The sequence below is a fragment of the Prionailurus bengalensis genome, chromosome A1 (genome assembly GCF_016509475.1).
Source record: "Prionailurus bengalensis isolate Pbe53 chromosome A1, Fcat_Pben_1.1_paternal_pri, whole genome shotgun sequence".
Lineage (NCBI taxonomy): Eukaryota > Metazoa > Chordata > Mammalia > Carnivora > Felidae > Prionailurus > Prionailurus bengalensis.
This window is the reverse complement of record NC_057343.1, coordinates 239920152-239935856: the sequence shown is the minus strand read 5'-3', so window position 1 is coordinate 239935856 and position 15705 is coordinate 239920152. Positions and strand designations below refer to the sequence as shown.

The following is a 15705-nucleotide window of genomic DNA, read 5'->3' as shown; positions in this document are numbered from 1 at the left end:
AAGATGGAGCCTCTGGTGTGGAGCGTCTGTAGGTGACCACAGTGCAGACACGTAGAGTTTTGGAGAATAGCCAAATACTCTTCTCAAAATACGTATTCTCCTTTTGAATGGGTGTGTTCCTGAGTCGTGCAGAAACTTATGGAACTCTAAGTTAGCACATAACCTCAACAGCCCATCATAAACCAACGTCACAAACCCATAAAGTTTGGTATTGACAGCAACCTGCCATCATGAAATGGAAGCTATATCTACGGAATCACGCTCGAGTAGATGCTGAAGACACGAGGCTGCACGGACGAGGGACACACGAGGGTGCACGGACGAGGGCCCGCTCTTGTTGCACGAGTGTAGCCCCTACCTCTAGCTTCATGGCTGCCTGAGGAAGCACACGGGGATCCCATATGTTGTAGACTACACACTGACCCCACCAGGAGGTGGAGGGCTGCAGCATCGCAGGGACCCTCAGAAGGCACCGGGGCAGGAAACGTTCCCAGTGGGCAGAGAAGCAAGCAGTGTGTCAGGCTGTTACTTAGCCAAGACAGAGGGATGGCCAGAGAGAGGTCTCAATTGGCTCACGGGCATTGGCTAATTGTTTGTTGTATCGTAAGAGACTTCAGAGGAAATTAAGAAGATGACAAAATCTTTATTGGCAGACTGCATAATTATGCAGAAAGTCTTAAGGAATCCTAAAATCAACTACTAGAATTAATAAGTGAATTTAGCAAGGTCGTGGGGTGTAACGTAAGTCAATTGTATTTCTATAGACCAGCAACAATCAACTGTAAAATACAATTTAAAATAATTTCACTTGCAGTACCACCTAAAACAAATGCCTCGGCCTAAAATATGTGCAGATCTCGTAAAAAAACCTACCCTGTGTTAAAAACTAGAATACGTTGCTGAGAAACTACAAAGGCCTAAATCAGTGGACAGGTATACCATGTTCATGGTGGAAAGGCTCACTATTAAGATGTCAGTTCTCAAATTAATGTACAGATTCAACTGGATACTAACCAGAATTCGATCTTGCTGTTTTTGAAGAAATGTACCAACAGATTCTAGAAAATATATGGAGATGGAAATGACAACTGCAACCAAAACAGCCTTAAAAAAGAAGAATGAAAATGGGGGACAGAGGAACCACCATTCATAATCCCACCATCCTAACAAAACCGATCTTACTGTTTCTGTCATTATTTTGCCACTTGTGTCCTCTTTTTAAAAACAGCGTTGTTGTTGGGGTGCTGGGTGGCTCCGTCGGTTGAGCGTATGACTTTGGTTCAGGTCATGATCTCGCGGTTTGTGAGTTCGAGCCCTGCGTCGGGCTCTGTGCCGACAGCTCGGAGCCTGGAACCTGCTTCGGATTCTGTGTGTGTGTCTCTCGCTCTCTGCCCCTCCCCCACTCGTGCTCTGTCTCTCCGTCTCTTAAAAAAATGAATAAATGTTAAAAAAGAAACAGATTTGTTGAGCTATACACAACAAACGCATTTCAAGTGTAGTTTGATAGGTTATTGGTGTGGCTGTGGAAACATGAGCACAATCGGGATGATGATATGTTCGTCCTTCTCAAGCTCCCCCTTCCTTGGTGATCCATTTTGACCCCACCCCATCCCAGGCAACCTCTGATGCGGTAGCTCTAGATTATGTTCCCCAGAATCTTATATACTTGGAGCTATACAGTAAGCACTGTTTTTTAAGATGTTCTTTTCCACTCAGCGTATTTGAGATGACTCCATGTCATGGTGTGAATCAGCAGTTAATTCCTTCTCTTGCTGAAACACTATATACTTCCAGCATTGCCCATGCACCCTCCACCTGTTGATGGGCGTTAGGATATTATAAATAAGACCACTATGTACATTTGTGTACAGGACTTTGTATGGACACATGCTTTCATTTCCCTTGGGTGAGCACTTAGTTGTGGGGCGGCTGAGTCGTCTGGTAGATGTGTGTCTGTTTTTAAAAACTGCCAGGTTGTTTTGCAAAGTGGTCATGCCATTTTACTTTTCTGTGAAGCACGTATAAGAGTGTCAGTTGGTCCGCATCCTTGCAACACCTAGCATGGTCAGTCTTTTTAACTTCAGCTGTCCTAATTGTTGTGTAATAGTGTCTCCTGGTTTAAGTTGTCATGTCTCTAGCGACAGAGATGTTTCAGCAACCTCCCTGTGTGTGGCTGCCCTCGAGTTCTCGTCCGTGTCTGTTCAAACATCTTGCACGTTGGATTGTTTCATTATTCTCGAGTTTTCAGGGTTCTTTACATGCGTCAGCTATAAATCCTTTATCAGATAGGTAATTTGCAAATCCTTCCCCTGGTCTTGGATTATGTTTTCATTCTCTTCGTGGAGTTTGTCAAAAAACAAGACACTAATTTTGAGGAAGCCTCATTTACTTTTTTTCTTTCTTTTATGGATCTTGCTTTTAAGTGCTGTATTTGGGAAATATTCGCCTAACCCAAGATCACAAAAATTTTCACCAAGTTTTTCTTTGAAATGTTTGAAATTTCAGGTTGCACATTTAGGTAGATGACCCATTTTAATTGACATGGTCGAGATAAGGACAAAAGTTCGCTATTCTACAGGTGGGCAGCCCGTAGCTTCTGCTGCGTTTGTGGAAAAGACATCTTTTCTCCACTGACCTGCCTTTGCACCTTGGTTGAAAAATTCGTTGCCCTATATGTGGGTGTGGGGTTATTTCTCAGCTGTTTCCTTGACCTATTCCTCCATTTTGTGGTTGGTTCCACTCTTGCTATGGACGAATCGTGTCCCCCCGCCCCCAAAATGCCCTAACCCCAGGGTGACTGTATGGGAGATGGGGTCTTTAGGAGGCAAAGTTAAATGCGGTCATCAGCCCAATTGGACTGTGGCCTCGTAACAAGGGATGACCCCTCTCCCCGCCCACCACGTGAAGACACAGCCAGACATCGGTCGGCCCTCTGCGATCAGGAAGAGAGCTCTCACCAGGAACTGAATTGCACAGACCTTGGTCTTGGACTTCCCGGCCTCTGTGCGAAAATAACTTGCTGTGGTTTGAGCCATGCAGTCTATGGTGTTTTTGTTATGGTGGCTGAGCTGACTAGTACAGCACTATCTTGGTCACTGTTGTGTTGTGATGCATTCTTACGTCCGGTAATAAAAGTCACACAACTTTGTCCTCTTTCAAAGCTCTTTTGACTATTCTGGGTCATTTTCATTTTTGTATGAATTTTAGAGTCAACATTCCCATTTCCATAAAAAAATCCTGCTGGGATTGCTTTCGGTGGAGGCTGTCACTCGTTCGTGACCTTTGTTCTTTTTAAATCTAAGCATTTGATGCCATAAAGTTCGTAAAGTTTGAAATATTTTTGTTTACATTCATTTCAAAATATTTCCTAATTTCCCTTTTGACTTCCTCTTGGAACCATCGTCATTCATAGATGTGCCAAATTAGTCTCCAAATATTTGAGGATTTTCTGTGTATATTTTATTCTTTTCTGGATGTATCTCTTGTATCGGTACCTAATTTACTTACTTTCTCATTGGAGAACACACTTGGATCCTTTTAAGTTTGTTGGGACTCATCTTATATTCTAGAGTACGGACGATCTTGGTAGGTGCTTCACACGCATTTGAAAAGGTATATTCTGTGTCACTGGGTGATAGGCAAACTCAAACAGGGCAAGCTGGTTTTACGGTTTCTGTCGTCTGTATCCTTGTGCACTTCTGCACACTCGTCCAATCCGGGTTGGGAGGCGGGTGCCGAGACCCCAGGTGGATTGTGTGGACCCGCCCGTTTCTCCTGCGGCTCTGCGTGTCCCGGTCCCACCGATCGTGAAGCTCTGTGTGGGTCACACACGTAGGACCGTTCCGTCCTCCTGGGGAGCTGAACCCTAATAACCTCTGCTCCGAAATTGACTTTGATGCTAGGACCATCACTCCTCCTTCTTTCCAGTAGCGTCGGCATCTGTCCTTTGCCCTTTAACCCATTATTTCAAGGGTGTTTCTTTCAGGCATCATGTAGTTAGGTCTTGCTTTTCAGCCCAATCCTTAGTTTCTCCCGTCACTGGGGTGGAGCGGGTGTTGAGATCATCTACGTTTGATGGGAATGTTGACATGGTTGGGTTCAAACCTACCGTCTGCCATCTGTTTTCTATTTTTCCAAAGCGTTCTCTGTTCCCTTTTTCCTCCTTTTCTGCCTTCTTTCGGGTCGAGTCGTTTTTTTAAAATTCAACTTCCCCTCTTGTTGGGATCATTAGCTACGTCTCTTTGTTGTGTTACTTCGGCGCCTGTCCCAGTCTTCCGTTGAGTGATGTGACCCCCTCCTCACACCGTGGGAGGACTTTGCAGGCACTTGCTTTCCCCTCCTGGTCGTTGTGATGTTGTGGTCAAACGTGTGGCCTCTGCACGCTGGGGACCCAAGCACGTGGAGTCGGGTTTCCTTCAGGCCGTCGATTGTCTTTTAAAAAGATTTAAATAATGAAAAGAGAAGTGTAATTCCCATCTCTGGACCTCATTCTCTGTCGGTCCAGATTTCAAAACCGTATCATTGTCCTTCTGCTTTAAGGACTAACTTTAGTATTTCTTTTAGGTAGGGTCTGTGGGCGATGAATTCTTTCAGCTTTTTTAAGTCTAAAGACATCTCGGGGCGGTGGGTGGCTCAGGCGGTTGAGCGTCTGAATCTTGGTCTTGGCTCAGGTCATGATCCCAGAGTCCTGGGATCCAGCCCCTCGAGTTGGGCTTGAGATTCTCTCTCCCTCTGTCTACCCCCCGCCCACCCCCCCACCGCCGGCCCCGCTCGCTCGTGTGTGCTCTCCTCTCTCTCTCTCAAAAAACATTTATTTCTCTGTTTTCTGAGTAAAGAATCCTGGGTTGGTGGTCTTCTGTTTCCCCACCCTAAAGACCTCGGCCCACTGTCTTTTAGCCATCATGATGTGCCTGGTAGTTTCTGTCATGGTTCCTGTGCTTAGAGCTCACCGAGCAAATTGGATCCATGGGTTTGCAGTTTGAATCGGATTTGGAAAGTGATTTCTTTAAATATTTTTCTTTGCCCTTTTCCTCTGGGGACCCAGCTTGAGCTCCTACCGCTCACTGATGCAAGGTTCAATTCTTTCTTTTTTCTCTATTTCGTCTTGAGCTGTTCGTATGGCTTTATCTTGAAGTTTACTTGCCGCGTCTTTTGCGACGTCAAATCCACCCTTAATCCCAAACGTGCCTTCGCGTCTCAAACACTGTCGTTCTCTTCTCTAGAATTTAGATTTGTGTCTTTCAGAAGAGACTTTTAATTCTCCACTGAACACGTTACATGTTGGCTCCACGAGGTTTCTGAGCAGGTGAAAACGGTTGTGTAGTGGGACAAGCCGTCAGTGCCTGGTCCGCAAATCCGATCACCCGAGTCACTGCCAGGGCTGGTTCTGTTGACGAGAGATCTCTTTTCCGCTTTCTTGCATCCCGGTGATTTCCGACTGGATGGCAGGCGTTGTGAATTTTACTGTGTCGGGTGCTGCACAATTCTGCATTCCTGAGAGTATGCTGGCACTTCTACTGGGGCTACAGGTAAGTCACTTACAAACAGCCCGCTCATTCTTCCAGGTCGTGCTTTTAAGCTGTGTTCGGCCGGGTCAGCGCAGCGTTCGTCCCGGGCTGGTGCCTCCTCAGTGTCTCCTCCGTGACGGCTTGTTCCCGGAGGGAGGGTGACCCAAGGCGGTCTTGGTTCCTCCATAGCCACTAGGAGCAAAACTGTGGACGCGTTAACTTCTATTCACTTCAAAAGAATTGATCGGCCCGACTGGCCCTTGGCGGTATCACCGGGCGGGGGCTGGTCCCCCGTTCGGGGAGGAGCCCCGCTCGGCCCCCCGGAGACTCGGTCAGGTGGGCCGGGCTGCAGCCGGCGGAGCCCGTGTTCTGCAGCCTCGGTCCCAGGAGGCACATGCTCCTCACGGTGCAAATACTTCCAAGTTTACAGAGATGCACCTCTAGCCCAGCATCGCGTCTGTTTTGTCCGCGGCTTCACGCGCGCTTGAAAGAGCAATTCAGTCAATTTAGTAAATGGGGTTGTTCGAATTTCCTCCATAATTATGTCTCTTTCCCTGGTGGTTCTATTGATTACCGAGAGAGCTGTGTTAAAGCCTCCAACTAGATTTGCTGATTTCTTGATCTCTCCTTTTAATTCGGCCAGTGTTCGCTAAGTATATCTCGAGCCACGCCGTTAGGGACATATACCTTTGGGGCTATTGTGTCTTCCGACTGAACGGGGCCCTCGATGGTCATGAAGGTGACCCCTCACCTCCACACTCACTGGGACCACAGTCTGACCACACAGACTTCCTTACGGTTATGTTTGCACGCCACGTGCACCTCCCATTTAAACATTGTCAATATACCTTTAAATAGCAATGGTTAGGTTTTTAAAAAATTTGGTCTGGCAACTTATTTAGGAGTTTTTTAGTCTATATTTGATATAATTATTGGTATGGTTGGATCGAAATTTACCGTTTGCTGATTTCTGTTTGTATTGTCTGTCCTTTGTTCCCTTTTCTCACTTTCCTGCTTAGTTTAGATAAAGTATTATTTAAAAATATATTTTACTTCTGCTACTGGCTTCTTAGTTCTACATTTTGGTTTCTTTGGGGGCTTAGGATACACATCGATCCTATTCTACTTTCAAATCCTCGCAATCCTTGTGCACACGGTCTCGACGTGCACAGTCCTCGTGCACAGGGTCTCCACGTGCATAATCCTTACGCACAGGGCCTTCACATGCACAATCTCGTGCACAGTCCTCATGCACAGGGCCCCCACGTGCAAGTCCTCGTTCACACAGTCTTCACGTGCGTAATCCTCGTGCACACGGTCTCCACATGCATAATCCTCGTGCACAGGGCCTTCACATGCACAATCTCGTGCACAGTCCTCATGCACAGGGTCTCCACACACACAGTCCTCGTGCACAGGGTCTCCACATGCACAGTCCTCGTGCACAGGGTCTCCACATGCATAATCCTCGTGCACAGGGCCTCCACGTGCACAGTCCTCACGCACAGGGTCTCCACGTGCACAGTCCTCATGCACACGGTCTCCATGTGCAGGCCGTGGAGGTTTCCTTTCTCTGGCTGCTTGGACAATGGTCTCTCTGTAAGTGGCCTTTGTTTGTTTCTTACAGTGCGGTTTGCTGTATGTTACGGTTACTCTGCTTGTGGCCTCTTGTGTTTCTGGGATGCCTGAGTATACAGATTTGCAAAGATCCTGGCTGTTACTTTGTCAAGTAATTTTTTTGCCCTGATATTCCCTGTTCCAGGACTCCATCACAGGTGACAGAACACTGAATGTTTCCTTCTGTTTTTGGCCCGTGTGTCCCCGGGACCGCACACTGCTATTTTCTCGAGAATACTTTCCCCAAAGGGTCTGGTCTCTGGAACTCGGTCCAGGGCAGGACACACGGGGTGGACGGCGGCTGCCTCTTCTCCCAGCCAACGCAGCGTGTGGACACCTGCACAGGGCGGCCCTGGAAGGGGACTGAGACGAAGCAGAGTTGGTCAACCGGGAGACCCCCGGGCCGATGTGGTCACACTGGTTCCCCCTTGACAGAAGCAGCTCCCGGACGTGGCCCCCGAGGTGCTGCCGCTCCCTGGAGTCCGGCCGATCACCCTGGATCCTCCTTCACCGAGGGAGGCCGTGTCCTCGTTTTAATAAGCTCCTTCCAGGGATGCGTTTGTCTCCTCTACCCTGGGCACCTCTGCCGGCACCGTCTGCACACTTAACCGGGGGCTTCCTCCCGCACGGCGGGTCGTGTGCGGCACTAGGGGCGGGGCTTTGCCAAAGGAAGCCCGGGCGTGCGCTTGCACCCCTGCTCTTACCGAGCTCCCCCCGCCCGGAAGCAGCTGGCCTTGCTGGACGAAGGAGCCCCGAGGCACCAGGACCCGGCCCGGGGGGACATCCGTGATGTGGGCGTGTCCCGAGGGCTGTTTCCTAGCAGGAGACACTCCTGTGACCCAGGCAGGGCGGCGGCTCTTCTGACACCTGGTAGTAACGGGGGGGTGGGGGGGGGGTGGGGGCTGGTGTGGTTTTGCCTCATGGCAGGTCCCTCCTCCGGACAGACCCCCTCCCCCCCCCCCAAGCCGATTCCAGCTGCGCGTGGTTCTCTGGCCAGGGAAGCGGGAGCAGCGCTGACGTGTTTCCTGCGCAGACTCCCCGCCCCTCCCTGTGCTGTCCGCCCGGCGGACCGGCTCGCCGCCCGGACACCAACGGGTCTGCAAGTGGCCTGTCCCCCGGGGCGAGGGGGGGACCTGCCGGATGCCCTCGTTCCCGGGAGGCCGGTCACGCACTTCCGCTTCTCTTCGCGGCTTTGGGCTCCTTCGCTTTGAGGTCATGGTTCCTAAGGATGGAGCGCCACCGCCTGGGGACACAGCTGACCGCCCCCCGCCCCCGCACTGAGCTCAGCGGCCCGCAGGACGGGGAGGGCGGAGCCCCGTGGCCCTCTGGGCACTTTCATCACTAAGATCGTGGCTGATAAAGGCTCCAGATACCTCGGGACGGAGATGCTCCGCTAGGTAAGGACACTCACCTTCCGGGGACGGCGGGAGCCAAGGCCACGTGCGTGCGGGTGGGAAACCCCGTAAGCGGCCACGCGGACGCCTTCCTGGCCTGGTGTGTGCGCGTGCACGGCGTGTGCTTGTGCGACGGAGCACACGCCGCAGGTGGTTGGCCGTTCACTCACTCCCCCCACTCCGTGGACTCCCCGTGCTGTGGGTGGGAACGTGAACGGCGGTGGACGTGAGCTCTGTGTTCCGTTAGACAACATTGGGGGGGGGGGGGGTGTGACCGCGTCCGCGTTCACGCTGCCCAGGACTGGACGCAAAGGTCCGCGGGCGGGTAAGTCCCGGGGAGAAGGTAACGCGTCTGTTGGGAGCGGTGGCTCAGGGGCAGCACCCCGGACGGGAGGCGCGTGCGGGAGCGGACAGGGGACGGACGGGCAGCGCCCGTCGAGCGTTCAGAGCGCCGCTCCACCAGCCGAGGCCAGGGGTCTGGCGCTCTCCCACCGGCGGCTCCGGGGGGCGCAGCAGGGGCCTGGCCGGGGCCGCGGAGACGCCTCTTCTGCCCCCGGTCCCCGATGGAGACTTCCCGAGGGTGCGCGTCCCCGTCAAGCCCGTGCCCGGCGGGGACGTGGATGTGCCGAGTGCCCAGAGGCCGCGGCAGGCACACCCCGTTGTCACCGCCACGGTTCCCACAGCCCATGGCGGCTGCTGCTTCTTCCCGCCACACCCGGAAGCCCCCGGCTTCGAATGTGACTTGAACCCTTCGAGAGGCAACACCCAGTTATGACAAGAAACAGGGCAAGGAAGTAAAAACCGTTTCACGGGTGAGTGCCACCTCGGGGCGCAGCCTCCCAGCCCACCCCGCGGGCCGGCTTCTCTGGCGCGTCACACCGAGCAGGGCCGTGGCGCATTCCCCCGTCCTTGGAGGGAGCGGCCACTTAACCGTCTTGTTGCGGTTACTTCTGGGGACTGTCGTGACCTGGCCGTTTCTCTTCGTCCACTTCTGAGCCCTTTACGGCCTTGAGAAGAGGCCCGAGCCCGGACCCTTTCTCGTGGCCGCGCCACGCGGAGCGCTTGCGAAATCCCAGGAACCGACCCACCAGGCAGGCGGGCGGCCGCACACGTTTGGGATCCCGGGGTGTCAGCCGCTGCCCCCGGCCGGCAGGAGCGCGTTTGCGACAGAATTTCAATTCCGGGGCTTTCCAAACATGCCCCCAAAGCCCCATCTTGACGGGCTCTCGGTCGTGGCCCAAGAACCGTCTGTGGTCGCGTCTCCAATAAAGAACGACACGTGACAAGGCGCGTCCTCAGGTACGTACGACTTTACACTTTATTCATTCCAGTGGAGACCAAAGCTGTTTCACGGAGCCCACCCCGGACCCCCGGTCCCCGCGGGGCCCCCGTCGTCTCCGTCCCCACCTCCCACAAAAGGGGTCCATCCATATCCACGTTCTGAACGCCCGCAGGTGCGAGGCCGCACGGAAGCGCAGGAGGAACAAACATCCATCCCAAGTCTGCTTATCAGAGGCTGTTTTCCTGAAAATGCGCCCGGCATTCCGTTCAAACAGCCCTTCATGCGCAGACGGGGAGGGGCCTCCCCTCGGGATATCTTAGTCTGTTCACCTCCTTCATCCGTCACTTGTACGTTTTCTCTCTTAAAAACAAAACTTTATGCATCTACAGTCACATAACTGATCGCCGTGAACCGCCAGGCTGTGTCTGGCCACCGCGGGCGCCCAGCTGGCACTGTCACGCTGGTGTGGTCGGGGAGGGGGCACAGCCGAGGCCGGGGGGCTTTTCCTTCACTCGTGGCCGTGGCCGTGGATGGAAATGCGCACCGAGAACTCCTGGGGAGGTTACAAACGCTTTTTCCTGTACTTCGGGCCTGGCGGTCACTTCCTACGCAGAGGCCCAAGAACAAAATACAACTTTAGAAATTCAGAAGAACTTTCCCCCCAGGCAAACCCAGAGGCTTTGCTTCAGGGAACGGAGTGGAGACCGCGGGGCTTATGTTGTGCTTTAAGGACAGGTTTCCAGCTGTGTGTCCAGGGAGTGATCCAGGCCGAGCTCCGGGGGGGGAAAGGCGACAGGAACCTTCTTTCCTGCGTCTGGAGGCTGTGCTCCTCCCCTCGGGGTCACCAGAGGCCTGACAGCCTTCCCCAGACCTCCTGCCATCCGCACGGGCTGTCCCCCAGGCACCGGCTCCCGCGGTCTGCACACGGTTCCCTTCCCCCACAGCTCCTCCCCCTGCACACGTGGGACCCAGCACCGGGAGCAGGGACGAGGGTCGGCCTCCCAGCAGGCCCGGCCCGTCGGCAGCCCCCCTGTCGGCCCAGCACCACCGTTGAGGCCGCTATGTGCACGGGGAGGCAGATCACGTCCCGTTACACGGAGACACCAGGCTGGTAACGTCTGTAGAAAAGAGGGGTCTGAAAAGGGTTAAAGAGGCAGATGCGAGCTCTGGGCCACGTGTGTGGGGGACCCAGACACGGGTGGACCCGGTGGAGAGAGGCCGGCAAGAGGCTGAAGTCAAAGCCCCACACAGCCTCGGACCTGATCACAAAAGGGCCCGTAAATAAATATCCTCTAGCCCTGAAAGGAAAAATGAAGTAGAAAACAAGTTTTGTTTTTTTTTTAAAAAACACTGTGAGCTTCCCGAAGTATCTAAACGAAGTTTATAAAACGCCCGCGAGCGCCCACAGATACAGAAACGTTTAAAATTAGATGCGGCCCAGCCAGCCCGTGACCCCCAAGGTCGGCGGACGGTCTGTGCCGGGATGGAAACGCGCGTGACGCGCCCTGGTCTCAAGCGTGTGTCGCGCGTGCACGTGGAGGCCCGTCCGCCGGGCGAGCCGCCGAGAAGGGACACGAACGGGGACGTGGCAGAGACCGTGGTGGAAACGAGCCAGGATGGTCCGGGCGACGGGGACAGGCACCCGGCCACGCGGCCTCCCTCACGCGGGGCTGTCCACGGAGGAGCAGGGTGGCGAGCCCGAGTCTTGTGGATGGGCCTGAGGCCGGCGGGCGCACGGCCACGTGGAGGCGGGTGGTGACTGGGCCACGGAGACGCCTCATCTTGCCAGAAACCTTCATCCTAGTCCAGTTTCTTCCGGAAAGGTTTCCTCCCAACGCCCGAGTTTTCAGGGCTGAAGTCAGCACAGAAGCCGTTGGGGGCTGGAGCTGGGGGCGTCTGCGGGCAGCTCTCAGGACGCGTCTGGTCAGGGTAGAGGTAGTCCTCTGCAAAGTCGGGGAACGCTTCTGCAAACCTGCGGAAGTCGGCTGAAAAGACGGGCACCTGGGTTACAGGGGGACAGACGTCTGGAACCTGGGGCCGCCATGCCTGGTTCTGCATGGGCAACCAGCTTACATCTCACACCCTCCCGGGAGGGCTGGGTCCATGTGTGTGGGGAGGGCTGGATCCATGTGGGGGGAGGAGGGAGGGGTGGGGCCCATGTGGGGGGAGGGGGGAGGGCTGGGGTCCATGTGCGGGGGGAGAGGGAGGGCTGGGGGGGTCCATGTGGGGGGGAGGGGGAGGGCTGGGGGGTCCATGTGGGCGGGGAGGGGGAGGGCTGGGGGGGGTCCATGTGGGGGGGGAGGGGAGGGTTGGGAGGGTCCATGTGGGGGGAGGGCTGGGGGGGTCCATGTAGGGGGGAGGGGGAGGGCTGGGGGGTCCATGTGGGCGGGGAGGGGGAGGGCTGGGGGGGGTCCATGTGGGGGGGGAGGGGAGGGTTGGGAGGGTCCATGTGGGGGGAGGGCTGGGGGGGGTCCATGTGGGGGGGGAGGGGAGGGTTGGGAGGGTCCATGTGGGGGGAGGGCTGGGGGGGGTCCATGTGGGGGGGGAGGGGGAGGGCTGGGGGGGTCCATGTGGGGGGGGAGGGGAGGGTTGGGAGGGTCCATGTGGGGGGAGGGCTGGGGGGGTCCATGTAGGGGGGAGGGGGAGGGCCGGGGGGGGTCCATGTGGGGGGGAGGGCTGGGGTCCATGTGGGGGGGAGGGGGTGGGCTGGGGGGGTCCATGTGGTGGGGGAGGGGAGGGCTGGGGGGGGTCCATGTGGGGGGGAGGGGGAGGGCTGGGGGGGAGGGGGAGGGCTGGGGGGGGGGTCCATGTGGGGGGAGGGGGAGGGCTGGGGTCCATGTGGGGGGAGGGGGAGGGCTGGGGTCCATGTGGGAGGAGGGGGGAGGGCTGGGGTCCATGGGGGGGAGGGGGGCTGCGCATGAACGGGGCTCAGAGCCATTCGGCTTTGCCGCCTTGGGGAAATCTAAGGCGAACGTGGTCTTCGAGGTGCGGGTGTACTCCGGGTGCTTGGCACGTGCAAAGGAGCCGCTGTTCACCCAGGAGTCGGCTCAGAGGCAGGACAAATTGTCCACACCGTGACCTGATGACCTGCGAGGCAGCCGCCACTGGTGACCCGTCTACGCGCTGGAGACACCAGGGTCGCCCTCCCGGCCGATCACCTGAGTGGCTCTGAGCCCCCGCGTCGTCTACCAGGCCTGGGACCCAGTCTTGGGGTGGGGAGTGCCCCCGGGGCGCCCCAACGGCTTGGAGACGCTCTAGGCCTGGGTGTGGGAGGGCTTTTCTGGAAGGTGCTCACTTGGCACGTCATCACCACGCCTCAGTGCGCCCGGACAACACCACCTGCCCTGAGGCGGAGACACGCGCACGCACACACACACACACACGCTCACGCTAAACCAACACACGTGTCTGACATTTGGACGCAATTTAAAAACACATCCAAACAAGACACGAACAATGACCTTTCCTGAGCAAATGTCTACTGTTTTTTTTAGCGAGGAAACATTCACTTCCAGACGTGCGCACTGGCTGGTGTGCACAGGGGGCTGCCTCCTGGGGGTCCTACTGCCCCTCCCCCTTCCCCCTTGGCCTGCGGGTGGGTTTCAGGTCTGAGTCCCCGAAGATCTTGGCTGTCCCACTTTGCGTGGCCGAAAGCAATGAGCCGACCCCCCACCCCCTCCCTGCAGCGGTCGGTCCTGATGGGGCTGGCTCCCCGCCTCCACGGAGAACCCGGATCGCGGACCCCCGTGGGCGGCCATGGCCCGGCCTCAGCACACACCGCCCGCTGCCCTCGGGGGTGGCATGGATCTGGGGTTCGAGCCTGGGCTTGAAGTCTGGCCCTATTAATTCCCCGCAGGGATCAGATCCCAAGTGGCCTAACCCATCCCCGCCAGGTCTGGGGAAGAACCTTCCTTCGGACAATCTTGTGTAGCCCGAGACACCGCGGGGCCCTGGCGAGCATGGATGGTGTCTCCCACGGCCCGCCTCCTGGGCACACGCCTGCACAATGCAGCCGTCCTCCCCCTGCGCCCGGGCCGCTCACCAAACGTGATCCTCCCCGTCTCCTCCTCGTCGATGGCCCGGAAGAGGTCGGTCACGGTGAGCTCGGCCACGCCTAAGGCGGTCTTGAGGATGCTGGACAGGGCGCCTTCATCGACGCAGCCGTCCTGTGACCCGTACATCTGCAGGCAGAGGCAGGTGTCACCCACGATCCCCCAACTGTGCAGAGGCCCTGACCCCACGGCTCCCACTCCCAGGAGCACAGAGGCCTGCGTGGGTGCTCAATGAAATGGATGTGCCACCACCGTGCTTGACCTTGAGGGGGTGGCTGACCCACTGACCTTTTCCAACAGCTTCTGCTTAGGTTCTGGCGAGTGACCGAGAGAGTCCCTGTGGGGCTGGCACCAGCTGTCAACCGCAGTGTGAGCACCCCAGGGCTGGTCACCGTCGGTCTGCCCGTTAGCCGGGGGCCGCCCTCTCCCGGGCTCCCCCTCCTTCAGTGGCCTGAGAAGCCTGCCCGTCCAGTGGGACCCCAGCACTGAGATACAAGCACTGCCTGGCTTATACATCAGGCTCTCACGAGTCTGGGTAATAGGAGTTGCATCTGGGGGCATCTGGGTGGCTCAGTCGGTCGAGCGTCCGACTTCGGCCCAGGTCATGATCTCACGGTCTGTGAGTTTGAGCCCCGCACTGGGCTCTGTGCTGACAGCTCAGAGCCCGGAGCCTGCTTCGGGTTCTGTGTCTCCCTCTCTCTCTGCCCCTCCCCTGCTCATGCTCTGTCTCTGTCTCAAAAACAAAAACCTTCAAAAAAAATTAGAATAGCAGGTGCATCTGTAACAAGGAGCCGTTCTCAGACCCTGACAAAACTGTGTTTCTGGGGAGTGAAGCCGGCCCAGCCCCATCCCAGCTGACAGTGTCCTGGGGAGGCGGCCGGGTGGGGGCACGTGAGCCGGGACCCCGTTATGGGTGTTTCTCAGACTCTCAGAATCCCGGGGATGTGGTGGAAGGCTCGGCGCTGGGCACACAGCCGCTGTGCAGCCTGAGCCGACGCGCTGACGAAGAGGCCGCGGTGGGAGAGCGGACCGGGTGCGGGCTGCGCCGGATGGATGGCGTAGGGCAGCCCTGTCCAGGCGCCCCGGAACTCACAAAGATCCTACCCCGTGCCCTTCTCGTGAGTGTGGACCACGAACCGCAGGAGGAAATGGATCGAGGACGTTTTGGGCGTTTTCACAAACGACGGCTGACACGAGCTTACGTGGAACGGCAGCGGGCACAGAGGAAGCCCGTCCGTACCGCAAGGGCTCGTAAACGGGTGCGGCGGGCCTGATGTGATCTGCGTCTCGCCGTCCCTACAGACGGACCTCATACGCACTCCACACTTACCCTGAATGCCAGCTGGATGGTGTCCAGAGTCCGGGACGGCCGGCAGACGACGGACAGGGCGACGACATACTCCCGAGGATCCATCGTGCCGTCTCCACTCTGGGAAAGAGACACATCCTCAGGGCACAGCTCGGTCCCTCCGCGCGCGCGTGTGGGGCGGTGCTGGGGTGTTAACGCTAATCCCTGGATATTAACGGGAAGGTTAGGGGCATCTGGGTGGCTCAGTGAGTTAAGTGTTCGACTCCGGACTTCAGCTCAGGTCACGCCTCACAGTTCCTGAGATGGAGCCCTGAGTCGGCACAGAGCCCGCTTGGGATTCTCTCTCTCACTCTCTCCCGGGCCCTCCTGTGTGTGCACCCACTCTCTCTCTGTCTCTCTCTCCCTCAAGATAAACTTTAAAAAAAAAAGTTCCACTTGATTTGCTATTACCTGCTTACATGAAATGTGTATTAAAAATTTTTTTGTGTGTGTTTATCTGTTTTATTGAGAGAGAGAGAGAGAGAGAGAGAGAGAGAGAGAGGGA

At 56.3% G+C, this 15705-nt stretch overlaps 1 protein-coding gene across 1 annotated transcript in view; it reads right to left on the bottom strand.

The window, feature by feature from the left end:
- Positions 1-9813: 9813 nt before the first annotated feature.
- The window catches only part of LPCAT1 (lysophosphatidylcholine acyltransferase 1), a 46903-nt gene continuing 41011 nt past the window's right edge, over positions 9814-15705 (bottom strand). Inside the window, exons 12-14 of the mRNA XM_043601586.1 lie at positions 15183-15281; positions 13843-13981; positions 9814-11785 (exon numbers count right to left, since the gene is read on the bottom strand). Coding sequence (XP_043457521.1) covers positions 11601-11785; positions 13843-13981; positions 15183-15281 — 423 coding nt within the window. The 3' untranslated portion in view covers positions 9814-11600. The remainder of the gene's footprint in view (positions 11786-13842; positions 13982-15182; positions 15282-15705) is intronic.